The sequence below is a fragment of the Zonotrichia leucophrys genome, chromosome 3, assembly GCF_028769735.1.
Source record: "Zonotrichia leucophrys gambelii isolate GWCS_2022_RI chromosome 3, RI_Zleu_2.0, whole genome shotgun sequence".
NCBI lineage: Eukaryota > Metazoa > Chordata > Aves > Passeriformes > Passerellidae > Zonotrichia > Zonotrichia leucophrys.
The window spans coordinates 72,889,210-72,907,582 of NC_088172.1; the positions used below are offsets into that span (position 1 = coordinate 72,889,210).

Below are 18,373 nucleotides of genomic sequence, written 5' to 3' on the forward strand. Positions count from 1 at the left end.
TCCGTGCAATAAACTTTGTTTCTCATCGGAAGGGTTTCATGAAAGAAGGAGCCTTTGTGATGAACAGCCCATCTTTCTCCAGGCAGGGTCAAAGCTGAAGGGTTCAATGGTCATCATGGAGTGGAGAGCAAGCACTAGGAAGGGGAGAGCAGTCTTCCCCTGCCTTCATCTTCCTGTCTGTGGGATTCTTCAGCAGACTGTGGAAATGTGTCAGGAAAAATAGCACTTCTGCATAGTGTGGCAGCTAAAACAAATTTGGCAAGCAGACCCAGCCCATAGAATGCTTATTTTGCAAGCCTGATGTAGGCTTTTACATTCTGATTAGATGTTCTGATGTCAACTCTGGTGTGAAATTACTTGGGATAGCAAGAAATTTTATGATGACCTTTGCTGAATTGTGACTATATTGTTCAGACACTGCATTAAATAGGGATTGCTTTTGAATACTAGAAAGAAAAAATTCAGAATTAGGATCAAATAACTTGGAATTTTGTTTTGTGCCCTGAGTAGTATTTGGCATGTTTCCTTGTCTGAAACCAGATTTCAGAAAAAGGTGGAAATATCCTGTATGTCTTCTAATATGTAGAAATTGCTCTTAAATGTCATGACTTTCCTGTAAACTTGTAAAATTTGTTTTTAAAAAATAGAGGAAAGAAAAAAAGAAAAATTTGTTGCAGGATCATTTCACCTGAAATAAATGTCTGAGCATGAATTAGCTGCTACATTATTTCCATGTGTGTGCATGCCTGTGCATTATCCTTCTCAAGGACTGCCATGGCATTAGAATACAGTAATTGAACAGCCTGAAATTCCAGACCATTAGAACTGAAATGTTTCCCATTTTTTATGGTGCTTAGACAAATTGAAACCTAATGTTTTGGCTGTCAGAGCTGCTTCCTGTCTTGCTGGTCTCAGGAGCTGCTTGGCCTCAGCTTCGCTGTCTCCATGCAAACACAGTGGTGTTTGCTCTGTTCCCTTCACGTGTTCCTGATGGCAAAGGGGTGTGCCCACAGTGCATAATGGCTGTTAGCAGAGGATGTTAGTGGAAATAGTTAACTGGGACTCAGTGAATGAAGACTGAAACCCTGAGACACAGAAATAGAGATTGAAACTAGCCTGCATGAAGTTGAAATGTCAGAGGAAAACGTTCCTGTGTTCCTCAAACCAAGCAGCAGTCCAGGCTGTGACTGGAATGAAGAAAGAGTCAAGAATATGGAACTAGCAGCATTTGCAGCTGATGTCTGAGTGGGTAGCCAGTTAGCAGCAAACACTTCTGTCAGTGGCTCAGGTAGTGTCTGATTCAGAGCTACTACATGGGTCACCAACAGAAAGTGCAGTGTTTATCAAGGTGAGACTGAGAGGAAAAGTGTGTGAGGTTGTGATTTGCTTTTGTCTGTTCTGTGCAGGAGGAGCAGTTGGAGGCAGTGCTGTCAGCTGCTGTGCAGACAGGCTCTTTAGACCTTCTGACGGGATGCATTAAACACTGGACTTCTGAAGGTAATGCTGCTTCCACTGTTCTTGTGTTGTGTGTGTGTTTTGGTTAGAAATCATGGCTTCATGTCCTTTTTGTTTTCTGTTTTTAAAGAGCAGCCAAGTTCTGCTGTAAATTTACGGTTTGTTCTTGAGTGGACGTGGAACAAAGTGATCTGTACAAAAGATGAACTGGACCAAATATGTGAGTAGTGGTCTGGTTTTTAAAACCTTGAGTCATTCTATGTAAAGGATCTTCTTCAGTACTCTGCCAGTGTCTGCTATTGGTTCTTTAAGTGGTTCTTGAAGTCTCTTGTGGGTGTTGAAGTGTTGAAGTTTGGAAGTGTGCAGTTGCTGTGCTGAGCGATGATTCAATGTTTCTCCTTGACAAGGTGTTCCGCTGTTTGACGGCTCCTGCAACTTCATTGACCCGCAGACATTGCAGTCTCTCCAGCACTGCCAGCTGCTGCTGAGCAACCTCAGCACAGTCCTGAACTGTTTCCTAGCAGAAGCCCGAGAGCTTACAGAGAAAGGTTGGTGAGAGCCCTGCTGGGCCTTTGGTGTGATTGTTAACTTTTGGAAGGATGCTGGGGTTGTAACTGTGGAGACAGGAACTGCTGTTGTTTTGGATGGTTGGGAGAGAGTCAGGTTGAGCTGGGAGGAGGGGTTTAAATCTGATCAGTTGGGACTTTGATTTAAGCCCCTTTGAGTTCAGGGGAGCAGCTTGTTGTGGAGTTCATGAGGCTGGGTAGGAGCAGGTACACTTGTTCAGCATTGAGATGAGTAATCACCTGGGCAGCAATTGCAGCAGGTGAGTGTGGTAATGCTGAGAAGTGTTCGTAATTGTTAGCTAGCAATTGATAGTTGTGTGCAAATTGCTGGGAAATACAATAGAAACTGAAATGTGTAATCTATAAAGGAAGTTCCTTTTGGCTTCTGATTTTAAAAATTGTTGTTGGCATGTTGAGGGGAAAAGAGGACTATAATCTCTTTTGCTAAAGTAAAAATCTCTGCTATGTGGAAAACATAGTCTTCTTCCTTCCTTATCTTGCAGATAAGACCATAATTTTTCAATTTTAATCTTTAGTGATTCTGTTTCTTTGTACTGTTTGGTTTTTGTTTTGAGGGTGAACAGTGGGGTTTTTTTCCTTCAAGTTCATAATTGATCCAGAGGGGCAACTGCATGTACAAAGAGTTCCACCATGGTGTTTTATACTTTGTGTTTGTTCTGCTGAGGGGAGCTTTGTAAAAATGAGAGGAATATCCAAAACATCTTATGCCTTTTTTTCAGGTTTTACAGACTTGACAAATAAGCAGATGGTAACCAGCCTCATTTCTTTGTATGCACAAGTGGTGATCTGGTTCTGTCGATCCAGTCTCCTTCCCGAGGGTTTAGGTAAGCACAGAGCCTGTAGTACCAAAGCACTTGAGGTTGTGTGGTTTCTGTCTGTCTGGACCAAAGTTTTAGTTGAAAAATGTGGTCTTACTTCTTTAACTTGCTTTTTATTTATCACCTGTAGATGATCACATGCATTTGTCCAGACCTTTCTACAATTACCCTCTGATTCAGAGCTACTATACAGGTCACCGACAGAAACTCGAGCGCTTGTCAAGGTAAGACTTAGAGGAATTCTCTAGAAAGCTGCCACTGTTAGACTGTGTGAGAGTGGTTATTTTTGCAGTTAAAACCCTTTGTCTGCTCTCCTTGGCATTACACATAACAGAGCATGAAAGCAAACCTGGAACCCAAAAGGTCATTGCACTCTTCTCTTGGGTTTGTACTTTGGACTCCTTAATGAATAAGTTCATTGTGAGCTAAGGACCATCTTTGCTCTGACTCCAAAATCTGTGACACTGAGAGGCTGGAATGAGTGTTTTACTCTGTGCATGCCCTTGGTCCCTTTTGTTGCAGAGGCAAATGGGATTCTGATTGCTTGATGATTGATGGAATGGTTTCCCAGCTGGGAGAGGAAGTGGAGAAGTTGTGGCAGAGAGATGAAGGCGGCACTGGGAAATACCCACCTGTTAGTTTACATGTGAGTGTTGTGTTCACTGCAAACCCCAGCAGCAGCAGTCCCCTAAAGCCAATGATGGTGGAAGACAGGAGCATTAGAAAACCTTCTCATCTTTCATTTCAGGCACTGCTGGATCTCTATTTGCTAGAAAGCATTGAAGAAAGCGACAAACATGCAATTGTATCCTTTCCAGATTCTGTTATTACTTCTTCAGTGTGTGCACATAAAAGTTTTTCATACTTGTCACCTGTGTGTGGTTAACAACACTTTTAAATTTATGCCTCAAACACAGTTTGAGTGAACACATTTATAATAGAATTAAGTCATTGACAGAAGCATTTTTTAATTTCTTTCTAGATGGAAGTTTACTGATTTCTTTTTTAAATGTTTTGCTGCAAAGTCTCTTCTCCTATGAGAAAACACGTTCTCTAAGTTGAATTCAAGATAAAAACCTCGCTTAGTTCTTCTCAAATTTTAATGCAGTTACTAATTTTTTTAGACACCTCTATATGTAGCATATGACTGCTTGTGAGTATGGTGCCCTAAAGTGTACTGTTTCAGAGTAAAAGATTTGTAACAGTGGCTTTCCAGTTGCTGATTTTTGCCAAAATAATTTGTTTCCCAGCCTTACTAAGAGTGTTTGGTTTTGGGTATTTTTTGTGTGAAAAGTGCAGGTACACTGAATATTCATTGAGCAGAAGCCTAATTTTTAGGCTGCTGGAACATGCAGAATTACCTTTGTTGTTTATTGGCTAAACCAAGAGTGGAGCCTGGAGAGTAAAGGAGTTAAAAATGGTTGTAGTACCAAGCTGCCTTATTCAGACATGTTCCTAACATGGGAGGTCAGAAAGGGAAGATGACACTTTTGAGTGAGGGATCCACATGCAGTTTTAAACACAGTTTCAAGCAGTCAGTGCTAAGTTGCATTGTAGGGGAATCATAATTTGTGTTGGTTTTGTGAAGACAGGAAATGAGAATAAAACAGCTGTAGAACTTGTTTTCTTTAATAATTAGGCATTGAATGTTTACGTGTGTTGCCTGTCCAACTGGTAGCTTCACTGACAGAAGCAGAAGTCTGGGGTTGTAAGAGCAGTATGTTAACACCCAATATTTGCCTTTTTGATTGCCTTACAGAAATTCACAAGTCTTTCTTTCTGGAAGTATATTCAGAATACAGTTTTGAGATTAAGACCTGCTTATTGATATAAAGGGTTTAATAGCTTAAAATGGCAAGATCAATACATTAGGATTTGCTGCTTCCTGTGATGATAATATTACTATGTTTTGCTAACTGTAAAGTTATACAAGTTTTTGGTCTTAGTGATTTATTCACCTTAATTAGATACTCTCAGACAATTTACTTGCTGCTGGATATTATGCATTCCTTTCCAAATAAAACAGAAACTTCAATTGACTCCTTTCCAACTGCCTTTGCTATCCCTTGGGGTCTTGTTAAGCTGATTCAAGGGTTTTGGCTTCTAGATCACAATGATTATGAAGTAAGTATGAGACAGTTGAATTAGACACACATTGCACTGCAGAGCTGTAACCAATAACAATTTTTTTTTAATTGGTACTTAGGTATAAGGAGCTATTGAAGCATTGGAAGGTTTTTTTTTTAACACTGGTCTGACATCTTCAGCAACAAGTTGTGATTTGAAATTTTGTTACTTTAACAGGAAATTGGTTGAAACAAAGGAGTAATCAACTTAATGCTTAATATTTGAATTTTCAAAGCTGTCCATGGTTAGGTTTACAGCAGACTGGTTGGGCACTGTTTCTAGAAGAGTGTTTTGGGTACTTGAAGCTTGGAAACTGTGTTGATAACAGGAACATTTGAGACAAAAGACTGCAGGAGTGACTTTTCAACCTAATAGTTATTCTTCCTGATACTGAATGTTGTTCTTGTCACTCTGCTAATACAACCAATTTTTTATAGTGTAAGTTACCAAGTAATGTATTTATTAAAAGCGATGTCTAAACACGGCGTTTTGTGAACTTAAAAAAATCTGATTTGTTCCTCTTAAAGCATTGACTTTGTTCTGGGTAGCTGATTTTTTTTTTTTCCCTGCAAATACTGAAGAATTTTACTGATGTGTCCTGGATCAAGTATTTTCTTATTTAGACCTCTCAGTTGGTCTAACCCACATCCAGCCTTGCTGCAGAAAGTTTTGACTCTCTGTTGCATGGGTGTTTGTATCTATGGTAATGAAGCTGTTCTCAACTTGTCCAGAATTCCCTGGCCCTGCTCTTCCATCCAGCCACACTCAAGACAGTGTCATGGCAGCACATGAGGATAATCCAGTCCCTGATGTGCCAGGGGGAGCACAGGCGAGCCCTCAGGTACATGCAGATGATGAAGCCGTCCATGTCCAGCAGCAGCGAGGTGCGGCTGTTCCTCACCGTGCTCTTGTCCAACAGGTAAGGAAACCTCCCCTCTTTTGGCATTCACATCTTGGGAAATGTGGAGAGCTGATGGCACAAATGGGGCTCCCCACCATTTCCTTTGAGCTTTGAATGGATGCCATCACTGTGGGGCATCTTTGTGGCCTCAGTGTTCCCATTCCTTTCCATGTCCTAAACCTTAACTGCAGGTGCATGGTGGAGGCTTGGGGTCTGTTGCAGCAGCACACCACGAAGTTAAACATAGAGGAGCTGCTAAAGCACATGTATGAAATCTGTCAGGAGATGGGGCTGATGGAGGATTTGCTGAAGCTGCCCTTCACAGACACAGAAAAAGTGAGTTTGGAGAAGAAACAAAAAAGCCTTGTCTCTTTGGCAAAAGAAGAGGCAGAATGGTAATGATGTTTGAAATGTGTTATTTCTTACAGGAGTGTTTGGAGAAGTTTTTACAGACCAAATCTGGTGTTCACAACCATGAATTCCTCTTAGTCCACCATCTGCAGCGTGCCAACTACATCCCAGCACTCCAGCTGAATCAGTCCATGAAGGCTCATCTATTGGTAAGGGTAGCAGTCCTGCTGTGTGAAATTGTGAATTAAAACTTACAGACCACTATGGACTCCAGTTAAAAGAGTTTGTTTGCATCTGAGGAATAAATATGTATCTTGTCTTTTCATTCAGTTCCTCAGATCCCTCTGTTATGTATGGTTTAGGTTATGGAAGTTGTTTGTGTTACTTGTTTCTGTGGAATGAAGAGTACGTTGTATGTCATGTCTCATATCTGGCTTTTACCTGAGAGCAGTCTAGATGCTCCACAGGTAAAATGTGCCTTATGATTTTTAGTTGTGAGTTTTGGAGTTGTTTGGAGTTTTTATGGTTTTGGTTTTTTTTACTAGTCTGCCTTGCACTTACCCGAAACTACCAGGTGAAATTGATGTGTGCTCCTGGGTGGAACCTAGAACTTGCTGTGGTTCTGTGCAGTGGATTTGTTCTCCTTTGTCTGTAGAGCAAATTTAGGCCTTAGTTGGAAAGAGCAGAGACAGTCCTGTGCAATGAACTTCTGGTGAATTGTTAACTTCTTGCTTTGCACATTTCCTTTGTCAGAATGATCGTGATCCTCGCTTGAGAGAGCGAGCAGTAGCCAGAAATTCGCTCTTAGACCAGTATGGCAAGATCCTTCCCACAGTCCAAAGGAAGCTGGCAGTAGAGAGAGCCAAGCCGTACCGTTTGCCTTCATCGGTCTCAAGAGAAGGTAATTTGAGAGAAGGGAACGAGGATGTGCAGCTGGCCGTCACTTTGAATGCACAAGGCTGATACTTCTCCCTCTTGCTTTACAGTGCCAAGGCCAAAGCCATTATCAACAGCCACAAGGCAGGCTAATGCAGGAAATGTGCATACAAGAGCAACTTTCATCAGTAAAGTTTTGTCCAAAATTGGAGAAGTATGGCTAGGAAATGAGGAGAAAACAAATACCTCACGATATCATAGGTAAGCAGGTTTTATAAAAGTTACTCTTAAGCTGCATGTTTGGAGAGGGAGGTGGAGAGAGAGTCAGTTGTAGGAGAAGAGAAAGAGATTTCAGTTTGAATTGTGTTAGTTTTTTGGTGGGAAGGTGGACACGAATAAGCTTTGTTTTGCCTTTCTGCACATATATAACAGCTAACAATCAATTCCTCATGTGTAGTGTTTGGAGAGTTTTTCTGCTATGATAATCTTCTCTATACACATGCACATATTTGCATTATGGTAAATGCGTTTACAGTGTTTAAGAAGCTGAAACTCAACCTGTTTGTCACTACCATGAAGCTCTTGGTGTACCAACTTTTATAGACTCATTTGTGCAATCCTCACAGTAATCTTTTACCAGTTCCTGCTTGGTTATTTAAAAATAAGCAGAATTAGCGAGAGTGGAGAAGAGGCTTAAAATTGTCAAGTGATTGTCCTACATGGGATGTAGTTAGATAAACTTGAATTCCGATATGGCTGGGCCTCGAGGGAATAAAAATCAATTGTTTTCATTTTCCTTCTAGTCCTAGAACTACAGAGCCAGCAGTCAGTACACATCCTCTCCCTGGTACAGAGTTGCCTGATGCATTTCTTGGGACACCTATTACAAAACTTTCTCAAAGGTGTTCAAGGTATAGTAGATCTACAGACTTTATATTTCAGAATTGTATTGTTTATCATGTATATGCATGTGCATGTGTGTATGCTTTTTTTTGGTTTACCAAGGATTGTGTTGAATTTAGTGTTGTATCTCAAAGAAAAAGTCAACTTAGGGACAAAATTAGGTACACAACTTGAAATGGTCCCTGCATTGAAATGTAGATGAGTTTTCTCCACTACTGAGAATTAGGTCACTTGTGCAACATAAAATTGGGTATTCTTATGTCAGAGGCAGGGATTTAGGAAATTAGGTATGAAATATAAAGAAATAATGAAAAAATGCTCTAAAGTGCCTGTCACTTGTTTGTAGGACTGATTGATCACCCTCTGCAGTGAGGTTGTATTTCTTGTTTCTCCTGTGTTTTTGTTCTGCATCAGCTGAGATAATCACAGCATGCTTTTTTTCATTTATTAATTGATGTTCCAGTTTGAAATGTGTATTTTAACAGATTGCTGGATTTGGTGGTTCGTCCTGTTCCTTCCCGCTCTGTGGCACACGAGGAGAGCTGGCAGTCCCCGTGCAGAGCTTCCACTTCTTTTGTGGCATCCAGCCCCCCGAGAGCAAACACACAGCACTCCAGCTCCCAAAATAACCTGCCAAGAGCATCAGAGTTGAATTTACTGGAAACTCCTCGTGTGGTCAAGGTTTGTATTTTAAAAACTCAGTAGCAACCAACCAAATGAAAAACTTGGGTTTGTTTTAAGTGAAATCACCAAAGTATTTAGTAGAAGTGCTTCTGGATTGAAATTTTCAGTATGCACGTGGTTATTACATACACAGCCCTTTTGGAAGCACTAAGTTGGGAACAGTCTTTAAGCAGGAAACTTTAGTTCTCAGTTGAGACAGCTTGTCCCATAGCTTTGTGAACTAAATTTATTTTTATTGTGTGGAACAATTTCATCTTTTCACCTTATTGTGAAGTACTGTCCATACTAATGAGCTAACTTCATCCTCCCCTTTTGAAAACCCTTTCAATACTGTAAAATACTCTGAGATCAGAACAGCTGAATGCTTCTACATGAAGATGTGTAGGTATTTCTGCAGCAGTGTCACTTCCTCTTGTGTGTGGCTGATTAATTAAGGAGAAAGCTGTGTCTGTTTCTCTGCAGAATGACTGTCAGATGCAGTGACTGAAAACGCTACTGTGCAGAGTGAAGTTGTGTGCCTTTTATAAGAGCAGTGTAGGAATTGCAAAAATTAGTGGATAGGAGATAACATTGCAGAAAACAAGATGTCAGTCATATCCTTGTTTCCTGAAGAAGTAATTTTGAAAAATAACGTTTATTTTATTGGCATTACAAAGACAAACGAAAGGAAATAAAAAAAGCATGCATTTTTATCTTTAAAATGTCAGTATTTTTGGAAGAACGGTGCAGAGACAAAACTTTCTGCTGCTATAAACCCAGTTCACAGTTTAGGGTAATTATATTTTTGTAACTTAAGCACAGTCTTCTGTTTTGATGATTTAACTGGTTTTAAATTAAGTGTTTTTATTTCTTTTCCTAGAGAGCTAAAGTTTTGGCCACATCTTCCGGTTTTCCTGGGTTTACTCCTCAGTCTATTCTCAGGTCCAGCCTTCGCACTACACCCCTGGCAACTCCCTCTGCATCCCCAGGACGATCTGTTACTCCTCCTCTACGAGCAAAGGAACCTAGAATATCTTTCAGGGAAGAGAGCTCACATGCAAAGTGGACTGTTGGGGTAAGCTGGCCTGCAGTTAGTGAGTTTTGCAGATGATGCTGTGATTTAATTTAGATTTATCCATATTCCTTACACTAAGAATCTGGATTGTGAATCAGAATGGCAGAAATGGCAGAATTTGGTTTAAAAAAAAGATTGTGTTATGCTAGACATTTTATAACATGGTGTTCTTGCAGGAACATACTCATAATAAACATCAGGGACCATGGTGGGTTTTACTCAGATGTTCAGATTGTTAGTTCACCTTTCAGCTGTACCTTTTCAAATGGTAGTGTTGCAGGAAGGTAAGGAATATAGATGGAGCCTCTTGTTTGGGTTTGTTAAATTTTGTAAGTTGAATATCTGGGAAAGTAACAAAAGTCATAAAGATGCATTGACTCTCAACCTGTCATTTTGCAACGTTGGATTTACTTAATTGATGGTGAAAAGAGACTCCTGATGAAGAGAACTGTAGTGTTTTGTTCTCTCAGGCCTAAAGTTCTCGGGTTTGCTTCTTGCCTTGCACCAGGAATAGTATCCATGTAGTTTTCAAATGCAGTGGTTCCATCTTGACCAGCTGTGGTCCCTTCTGCTCCTGCAGCTGTGCAGCTGGATTCTGTGGTTCAGCCCATCAGCCAGTTGCCAGCGTAATGTGCCCAAATGGGGGGCAGAAGAAGGGCATGTGCTGCTATCCCATGTGTGAGCAGTATGTTACAAGGAGCTGCTCAATTGTAACAAGATGTACTCTCTCCTGTATGAAATTCTTACTAATAGTGGCACTGTGGCCAGATTAATTTGCTTGTTCCGTGCCACGGGCATAGCTGAACACCAGCACGTTTTAGTCGTGCACAGGTCTTTGTTGAAGGGGCAACCATAAAATAGAGAAATCTTGAGCTAGGGTTTTACTAGGCAAAGCTTTGTCTTCCTGAAAACACACTAGTAAACCCAGTGAAGAGCCTTCAGATGGCATTGTTAGCAAGACTGATTTAATCTTAATTCTTCAGTGTCATGGAAACTCAATAAGCAATCTAAAGTGTAATAATTTTTACACTCAGCCTTAAATCTAAGATAATGCTAGAATGAGAATTAATTTTGCATTGGTTCATGAAGGGGACGTGTGGAACTTAAAAATATCAGTATTTGTTGGGTTTTTTTGTTTTGCTTTGAGAACAAGGAGACTCATGTTGCTGATCTGAACTTTTATTTTAGGTGACAGAAGATGATAAAGCACTATTTGGAACTTCATCTGAGCAGCATCAAGGCTTGGTAGAGGATGCTTGGTCTGAAAGCAGAACTAAACCAACTCTGTTTACTCTGAGCAGTCCTGGGGAAGATCGTGCTGAATTGCAGGAGTCTTTAGAAAGCATGGCTGGAGATGATTTGGAGAAGATGGATGTCAGCAAGGAAAACAGTAACTTCTCTGTCAGATCAGACCAGACTACTTTGGAGTATCATGATGCACAGTCACCTGGTGATTTTGAAGATGATGTCATCTTTATATCTGCTAAACCAGCTAATTCTTCCTCTGAAGCAACTGTTGATGTTCAAGAATTGGAGAAGGAAGAGGAACGTGAAATGGTTGAAGATAAACCTTTCCAGATAGAACAACCAGATCCTTTAGGGCAAAGAAAAGAAGCAGGTATGTTTCATCATGTGATAACTTAAGTTTCTGAATTTTTTAAATGTCTTCAAAATATTGAATTACTGAAGAGTGCAGCAATTAATTATGACTTTTCAACTGCTCTAGGCTTTTAAAATGACCTCTGTATTTTAAGTTCTTTTTTTGGTGTCCTGGACCTTATGAATGTATACTTTCCTTGGCTGACTTTTTTTTTGTGCAGTTGCAGCTGAAAGGCAACATGTGGGAGTTTTGGAAAGGATACACGTTTAAAACTTTGGGTTCTGGTTATGTTTTAGGCATACTTCTAGAATTTGCAGGAATTTTTACGTTGTTTGATTGAAGTTATTCATCAGGCTTCTTGTTCTACTGGAAAGAACACAGGCCATCTTTGCACTTGAAGTCTTGGTAGCATTATTTTGTTAAGTCCCTACCCTAGATGACATGCATAAAGGATCACTTTAAACTCATATGAGCAGTTAAAAAGAAGTGATGTTGAATGCAACAGGAAGTCATCTGTCTCTTCATTTTGTAGGATTTGTAGAAGAATCAAATGCTGAATATCAGACCCTTCCTGAGTACAAGCCAGTGTTTAAAGCTGCTGAGGCTGCAACTTCTGGGGCTGGAAATGAAGGGTGAGCTTATGAAGTAGATACATCTTTGGGTTCACACAACATACAGCTGCTGTTTTTTCTGTGTTTGAAAGCTGTTTTTGACCTGGAATTAGTTCTTCCTGTGTTCTTGTATGTAAGGGCTTATCTATTCCATTTGTCTGTGACCAAAAGTAATCTGACATGAATGTCATACATATTGACTAGCTATCAGTTTCAGCCTTTTTCCTCAAATCATTGCAGACCACAAAGTACGATGATAAAGACTTCATTCAACAGTCCCCTACAGACCTTGAGAGAGTTACTAAGCAGATGCTCTGAACATAAGCCATGGAATTTTTTTTCTGAAAATTGTGTAGCTAAAAATGAATCCTGAGATTCCTGTAACTCCAGTGGGTTTATTTTGGAGTTTGAATGCTTTCTGACAGTATTTTTACTTAATTTTTGTTTTCTGTATGTGCTCAACTAGCATCTGTTTGTTTATTGAAAGGGAAGCCGTTTTCTCACCAGGTACTTTAAAGCTGCAGCTGCTGAGTGATAAAGAATGTCAGCAATGAGAGAACCTTTAATTTCAAGTGGTAACTTTCACCTGTACAGACTTATGTTCAGTTGTTTCTGAACCTCTTTTTGTAGTTGCCTTCTTTCTATAGAAGACAAATAATACATTATTCTGTAATGCACCTCTGTTACATTATTATCTAGTGTTGGATTGCTGGAAAGAATGTTAAGTACTTGATTGATTGCATAAAATGAGTTGCAAAGTGAATTACGAATTGAGTCACAAATTGATTTATGTTGATAGAGAAATTCCTAATTTTTCTTGTATTTTTTTGTGATTTGAAACTTGAAGATTTACAGTGAGAAAGTAATTTGTAAAGCTCTTAAAGGTATGTTTTCAAGCTTTATGATGAATTTCTCTCTTTTCATGAAGTGCAACAACCTACCAGGAGTCTGAAATGACCTCTTCATCAGAAGAAAAAGCCATAGTGGTTGCAACAAACCCACAGCTCGCTGAATCCCCGGAGGCTGACAGTGAATGTATGTTGGAAATGTTCTGTGTGGTAGGGTAGCAGAGCTCCTCAAGTGAAATGTGTAGTTTGCCATACCACTGTAGGTGTCTCAGATAGAAGTAGTAGTAGCATGTTACTGCTAACTTTCATTAAACTGTAGAGAGAACACCCTCCTTAAAGAAAGTCCTTTTAGAAAGTGCATAGTGAATCTTTTCATTCTTGATCAAAATATTGAGATGCTGGTAGAACTTAAAGTATTATAAGGAGAGATCAGTATTTATTTTAATGTTGTACACCACTACTAATTTATGTGCCCTGGGATGTGCTGCTTGATTTACTATTTTAAAAGATGATGCATCCTCAGTATTCAGACTCAAGCAACTGTCTTCCAGCCACATTTTCCTCTTTTTTTTCCCCTCCACGGGCTTGACAACTGATTTTCTCCTCTTTCTTCCTTGCTGTGGGGCTGCATTCTTTACCTGACCTGTAGTTGTCACAGTTTAGACCCAGTTGACAACTAAGCCCCACACAGCCACTCACTCATTTCCCCTGGGTGAAAGGGGAGGAGAATCAGAGAGCTAAAGGTGAAAAAACTCCTGGGTTGAGATAAAGACACCTTAATAAGGAAAGCAAAAGTCTTGCATGCAAGTCAGGCAAAACAAGGAATTCATTCACCGCTTCCGATTGTTGGGCAGGTGTTCAGCCGTCTCCAGGAAAGCAGGAAAATGGGTCATGGGAAAGAAGACAAACACCATAACTTCTAATGTCTCCTGCTTCTTCCTTCTTTCACCTGCCTTTTATGCTGAACATGATGCCATATTTCATGGGATGTCAGTTGGGATCAGCTGTCCTGGCTGTGTCCCCTCCCATCTCTTGTGCACCACCAGCCCATTCACTGCTGGCATGGTGTGAGAAGCAGGAAAGGCCTTGGCTCTGTGTAGGTGCTGCTCAGCAGTAACTAAAACATCCCCGTTATCAACACTGCCTTCAGCACAAATTCAGAATAGAGCAGTACCAGCTACTATGAAGAAAATTACTATCCCAGCCAAAACCAGCACAATAGTTTTAGCTTTTGGAGAAAGCCCAATATATATGTGGCAGGATGGAGAGCCATATTGTTTGCTCTTGCTAGCTCTGTTACTTCTCTTTGCTTAAACTTAGATCATTTATATAAAGGTTAAGATAAAATTCCATAAATCTCTTCTAGCTGTGATAAGTATCCTTGACAGTGAGGACATGGTCAGTGCTCCGTCTCAAAATCGCCTTGAGGGCAAGGGTGTGGATTTAGCTGAAGAATGTAACTCTGAAGCAGCTGAAGCCGAAGAAGTCCCTGTTTCTAGCAATCCTCCAAAAACTGAGGAAATTAATGTAAGTAAACTATTTTCCCATTTTCCACACAATAGAACGGTTTGCAAATTGAGGCCTGTACTATTGACAATTTGGAGGCACTCAAAAATGTGTCTGTTTCTTGAGCTGCTTAACGCAAGTTAAAAATCTCAGTGTTGTAAGGGCAGATATGTTTTTCTCTTCTGCATTCTCTGTTCCTATAACATGAATGGGACCTGTCAAGACTTGGGCCTTTGAGAGCAAATTGCAAACAAAACCAAAATAAAAACCTAAACTATTTTTGAAACCAGCTAGGCATTCATTTGATTTACTTGAATTCAAACTTTATTTTACTTAAAAATAGTTTTAATGTTAAAGACAGTAAGAAAGTTACAGGAGTGCAGCTGCTTTGTACTGGTAACCAGTTACCAAAGGACAAAAAGATGTGGGAACCAAACTCAGAATTATTTAGGTGCTTAGGTCATTTGTTCCTTCTTAACACATAGAATTCCCAGTAATGAGTGCATTTTGGTGTCAAGAGGTGGAGGTATTTAGTAGCTATGTGTTATCTCATGCAATCCAAATGACGCCTCAAAGCGCAGTGTTGCGTTGTTGGATGTGGTACCTGGCCAGTGTAAGTGCTTCTGTCAGAACTATCATGACTGAATCTTTAAGCATTGGGTACCCAATTGTATTTTACCCTGTCAGAGGCAGTGGGTCACTCTGCACTGCTCCACAGCCAGAGGGCACTGCAATGCAATGGGCACCCCTGGCTGTGTACACACCTTGTGCTGGAAAACTGCTCCTGGTCATGGGCAGTGGCAAATGGTCAGTTCTGGAGAGAAATATCAGAAACAGAGCATGTGAATTGCACACAGGGACTGCTCTGATCCTTGTGCCTCAAGTACATAAACTCTCAGCTGGAGTACAAAAGCACATTGTTTCACATTCAGGGATGGTCTTAAGGGAGCTGTCCTCAGTTTCATCTAGCTCAGTGTGAAATTAGTCTGTTTGGTATTGAATAAAGTATTAACAGACATTTTTTGACTTTAGGTTATAGAAGATGCCTCAGAACCAGCACCTGAAACATCACCATATAGTGAGCTAGATCCATCAAATGTTCTTCATTATAGCTATGAAAATATAGAGCAACAGTTTGCATGTGATTTGCCTGATAACAAAGATAGTGAATGTGATGCAGCTGAGGGAGATGGCGACCTTTTTCTATCTCAGAATAATTTTACCTTAGTTTTGGAAGGAGAAGAAGGGGAAGCAGAAATGGGAGACCCTACATCAGCAGATGCTTCTAAACCAGATGACACAACAAAAGAAGAAAAGCCTGTGACCAGTTTAGGAAATTCTGAAAGCCAGGAACATGTTACAAACTCAGTGTCCACTGTAACTGGTGATCAGGAATCTCAAAATATTGCAGAGTCACTCCCATATGTGCCTGAACCTATTAAGGTTGCCATTGCTGAGAACTTACTGGATGTAATCAAGGACACGAGAAGTAAAGAATTTACATCTGAAGTTGTAGAACAATCAATCCATGAAACCATAGGTAAAAAGGTAACTAGATTCCAGAAGGCAAAAGCTCCTTTAACACCTGTGCTAGAAGCAGTGGGAGAGGAAACCAGCAGACACCATTATGGCACTGCTCCACGAACACGCACAAGGGGACGGCTGGGTAGAGGTCTGGGTGTTCTTTCAGCAGACACTGAGCAGCTGCTGAAGACAGACAGCCCTGCTCTGCTTGGCCTGTCTCCTCGGAGAAGTACCAGGCTAACAAAAGAAGCCCCTCAGACTCCCAGGCTCCAGACAGAGGAAAATGTTCAAGAGGAGCAAACACCTGTGACACCTGTTACTCCTAGGAGAGGTAGGAAACCTAAACTGTCCAATTTAGAAAAAACAGAGAGCAGCCATTCTGATGGACAAACCTTGTCTGACAGTACACGGCCTGTTACTCCCAGGAGAGGATTAAGGAGAGCAAAGGAAGCTGCATCTGAACTCCAAGAACAGCCTAATGAGGAAACGCCTCTTGCTGAAGGCAGCATTACTGCTTCTTTCACTTCCAGAAGGACTAAAGGAGGAAAAAGTTTAGGTGGAAGTCCAGAAACTGGCAAGACTGATACTGATCATCAAGTAAAATCAGCCGTCAGTCCCAGTAGAAGTGCCAGAAAGATGAAAAGCTTTAGTTTACAGTTTACTGAAGATACTGTCAAGGATCAACAGGTGCAGCTTAGTGACCAACTCCTTTTACCAGTGCCAAGTAAAAGAGGCAGAAGAAGAAAGATTAGTTCATCAGAAGTTTCAGAAAATTCTGATCTTGATGTGTCTAAATCATCTGTTCCTCAAACAGAATTTAAACTTCCTGTCACACCTAGAAGAAGTGCTAGGAAGGCGGCACAAAATGTTGTGGCAGACCAAGAATCTGCCTCTTCTCAGGAAGACATACATTCAGGTGTGAAGGTAGAAGCCCTTCATACTCCTAAGAGAAAAACTAGGAGAGTGCCACAAGAGAACCCAGAAAAAGCGGATACTCATGAACAAACTCCTGCAGAGCCAAGTGAGGAGCCAGCCACACCCAGGACTACAGTGAGGACGGGGCGTCGGGGCAGGAAGAGGAGATCAGTGTCAGTGGAGACCCCCCAGGGACCTGGGGGCAGTCCTTTGCTGCTGGAAGACATAAATCCCTCAGGACAAGATCAGACATCCAGAGCTCTGACAGATCGGGTTACGAGGACCAGATCCCGCAGGACTGCCATCCATCAGAAACTGGCTGTTGAGGAAAATGAGGCTTTCCTTTTCTCTCCTCCTCTCACAAAGCTGACAAAGAAATTTGAGGGTAAGTGCACTATATTTATATACAAAAGAGGGCATAGCCTCTTCTTTAAACCACTGAAAACAAACTGTGAGGATGGCTTTAAGTATTGTAAAGAATGTAAGCATGCGAAAGAAAAAATTTGCCAAGAGGCAGTTCACCTTTTGGCTGAAGTCTGTGTGACTGCCTGCTTAGTTCTGGTAGAAATAGATTATGAAGCTGATCTAAGCCATGAAATTAAATTTAAGCTATATTTTTGTAAGGAACTTGATTTCTGTCACATTTTGAAAACCAGAGATTATTTGTGAATATGTGATTGCCACCCCTTCCCCCCAACAGAGATATAAAGGATGTGTGTTTCTGAATTCTGTTCAGTTTTCAAGTTCAGATGAGGTGCATCTTCCAACAAACTGTACAGTTGTTTAATTATGTGATTCTTTTTCATGAGTGTATACTTTGTCAGTGAAATTACTGTACCCAGGAGTTTCTTAATTAGAGTACATGATAAATTTTTTTTGAAATATGTAAGGATTGTTGATGCCTCTGGAGTATAATACCTGATTATTATATTATTGTAGGTGCTGGTAAAATCACTACATTGGCTTAGTTTTGTTTCACGATTTTTATGGTAAAAGAATGAATCCCAAGAGGCAGTTACTGGGGGGGAAATCCCTTTGCATGGAGTGTTTATAAAGCTGATTGAACCTTTATTTTGGGAAGCTATTGTGCTCTTATTTGTCAGCTGTATACTGTCCCTCATGTATAATGTACGTGCATGCTAACAATGCGTTGTCATTTTAGCTGGAAAAACAGACCATCCTGTGCAGTTCCAGGATTTGGACCCGGATTTGTCTTCTCAATTTGTCTTTTCACCCCCTCTTTTGAGGTCAAGGAGAAAAACTGTAGCTAGCATTTCCCGAATTGTGAAAGAAGCAGTAAGTAAAAAGTCCAGTTGTCCCATGTTCTTGATTTAATTCTGTACCATTTTTTTGAGATCATGCTTTGCCCTTTTCATTGGAAGCATTTCTAAAAAGAGCTTTAAATGAATCAGCTAAAAATTTTATTGATTTTCTTCATGAAAACTAGCTACGAAAGTCAGTTTTGAATCTATGTAAATCAAGAATTGATAAATACTGTTTTGCTTTTAGCAAAAGGCACAGTGGCTCTCTTTAAACTTGCTTTGTATGTTATCTGTTAATTTCAGAATTTTAACTTTTAGGATGGTAAAATAATTTGATGTGGAAGGTTTGTT

The 18,373-nt window shown here is 40.4% G+C and overlaps 1 protein-coding gene across 3 annotated transcripts in view; it reads left to right on the forward strand.

Moving 5' to 3' along the window:
• Positions 1-18,373, forward strand: part of LOC135445774 (protein ELYS-like) — a 41,031-nt gene that overhangs the window by 20,670 nt on the left and 1,988 nt on the right. For all 3 annotated transcript variants that reach the window (XM_064708793.1, XM_064708796.1, XM_064708795.1), the window contains exons 13-34: positions 1,407-1,497; positions 1,586-1,675; positions 1,863-2,003; positions 2,762-2,866; positions 2,991-3,084; positions 3,383-3,506; positions 3,609-3,665; positions 4,838-4,984; positions 5,719-5,906; positions 6,080-6,224; positions 6,317-6,448; positions 6,993-7,140; positions 7,226-7,376; positions 7,919-8,026; positions 8,504-8,699; positions 9,562-9,756; positions 10,945-11,374; positions 11,889-11,988; positions 12,896-13,002; positions 14,182-14,342; positions 15,354-17,145; positions 17,923-18,056. In XM_064708793.1, the coding sequence (XP_064564863.1) occupies positions 1,407-1,497; positions 1,586-1,675; positions 1,863-2,003; positions 2,762-2,866; positions 2,991-3,084; positions 3,383-3,506; positions 3,609-3,665; positions 4,838-4,984; positions 5,719-5,906; positions 6,080-6,224; positions 6,317-6,448; positions 6,993-7,140; positions 7,226-7,376; positions 7,919-8,026; positions 8,504-8,699; positions 9,562-9,756; positions 10,945-11,374; positions 11,889-11,988; positions 12,896-13,002; positions 14,182-14,342; positions 15,354-17,145; positions 17,923-18,056 (4,836 nt within the window). The remainder of the gene's footprint in view (positions 1-1,406; positions 1,498-1,585; positions 1,676-1,862; positions 2,004-2,761; positions 2,867-2,990; positions 3,085-3,382; positions 3,507-3,608; positions 3,666-4,837; positions 4,985-5,718; positions 5,907-6,079; positions 6,225-6,316; positions 6,449-6,992; positions 7,141-7,225; positions 7,377-7,918; positions 8,027-8,503; positions 8,700-9,561; positions 9,757-10,944; positions 11,375-11,888; positions 11,989-12,895; positions 13,003-14,181; positions 14,343-15,353; positions 17,146-17,922; positions 18,057-18,373) is intronic.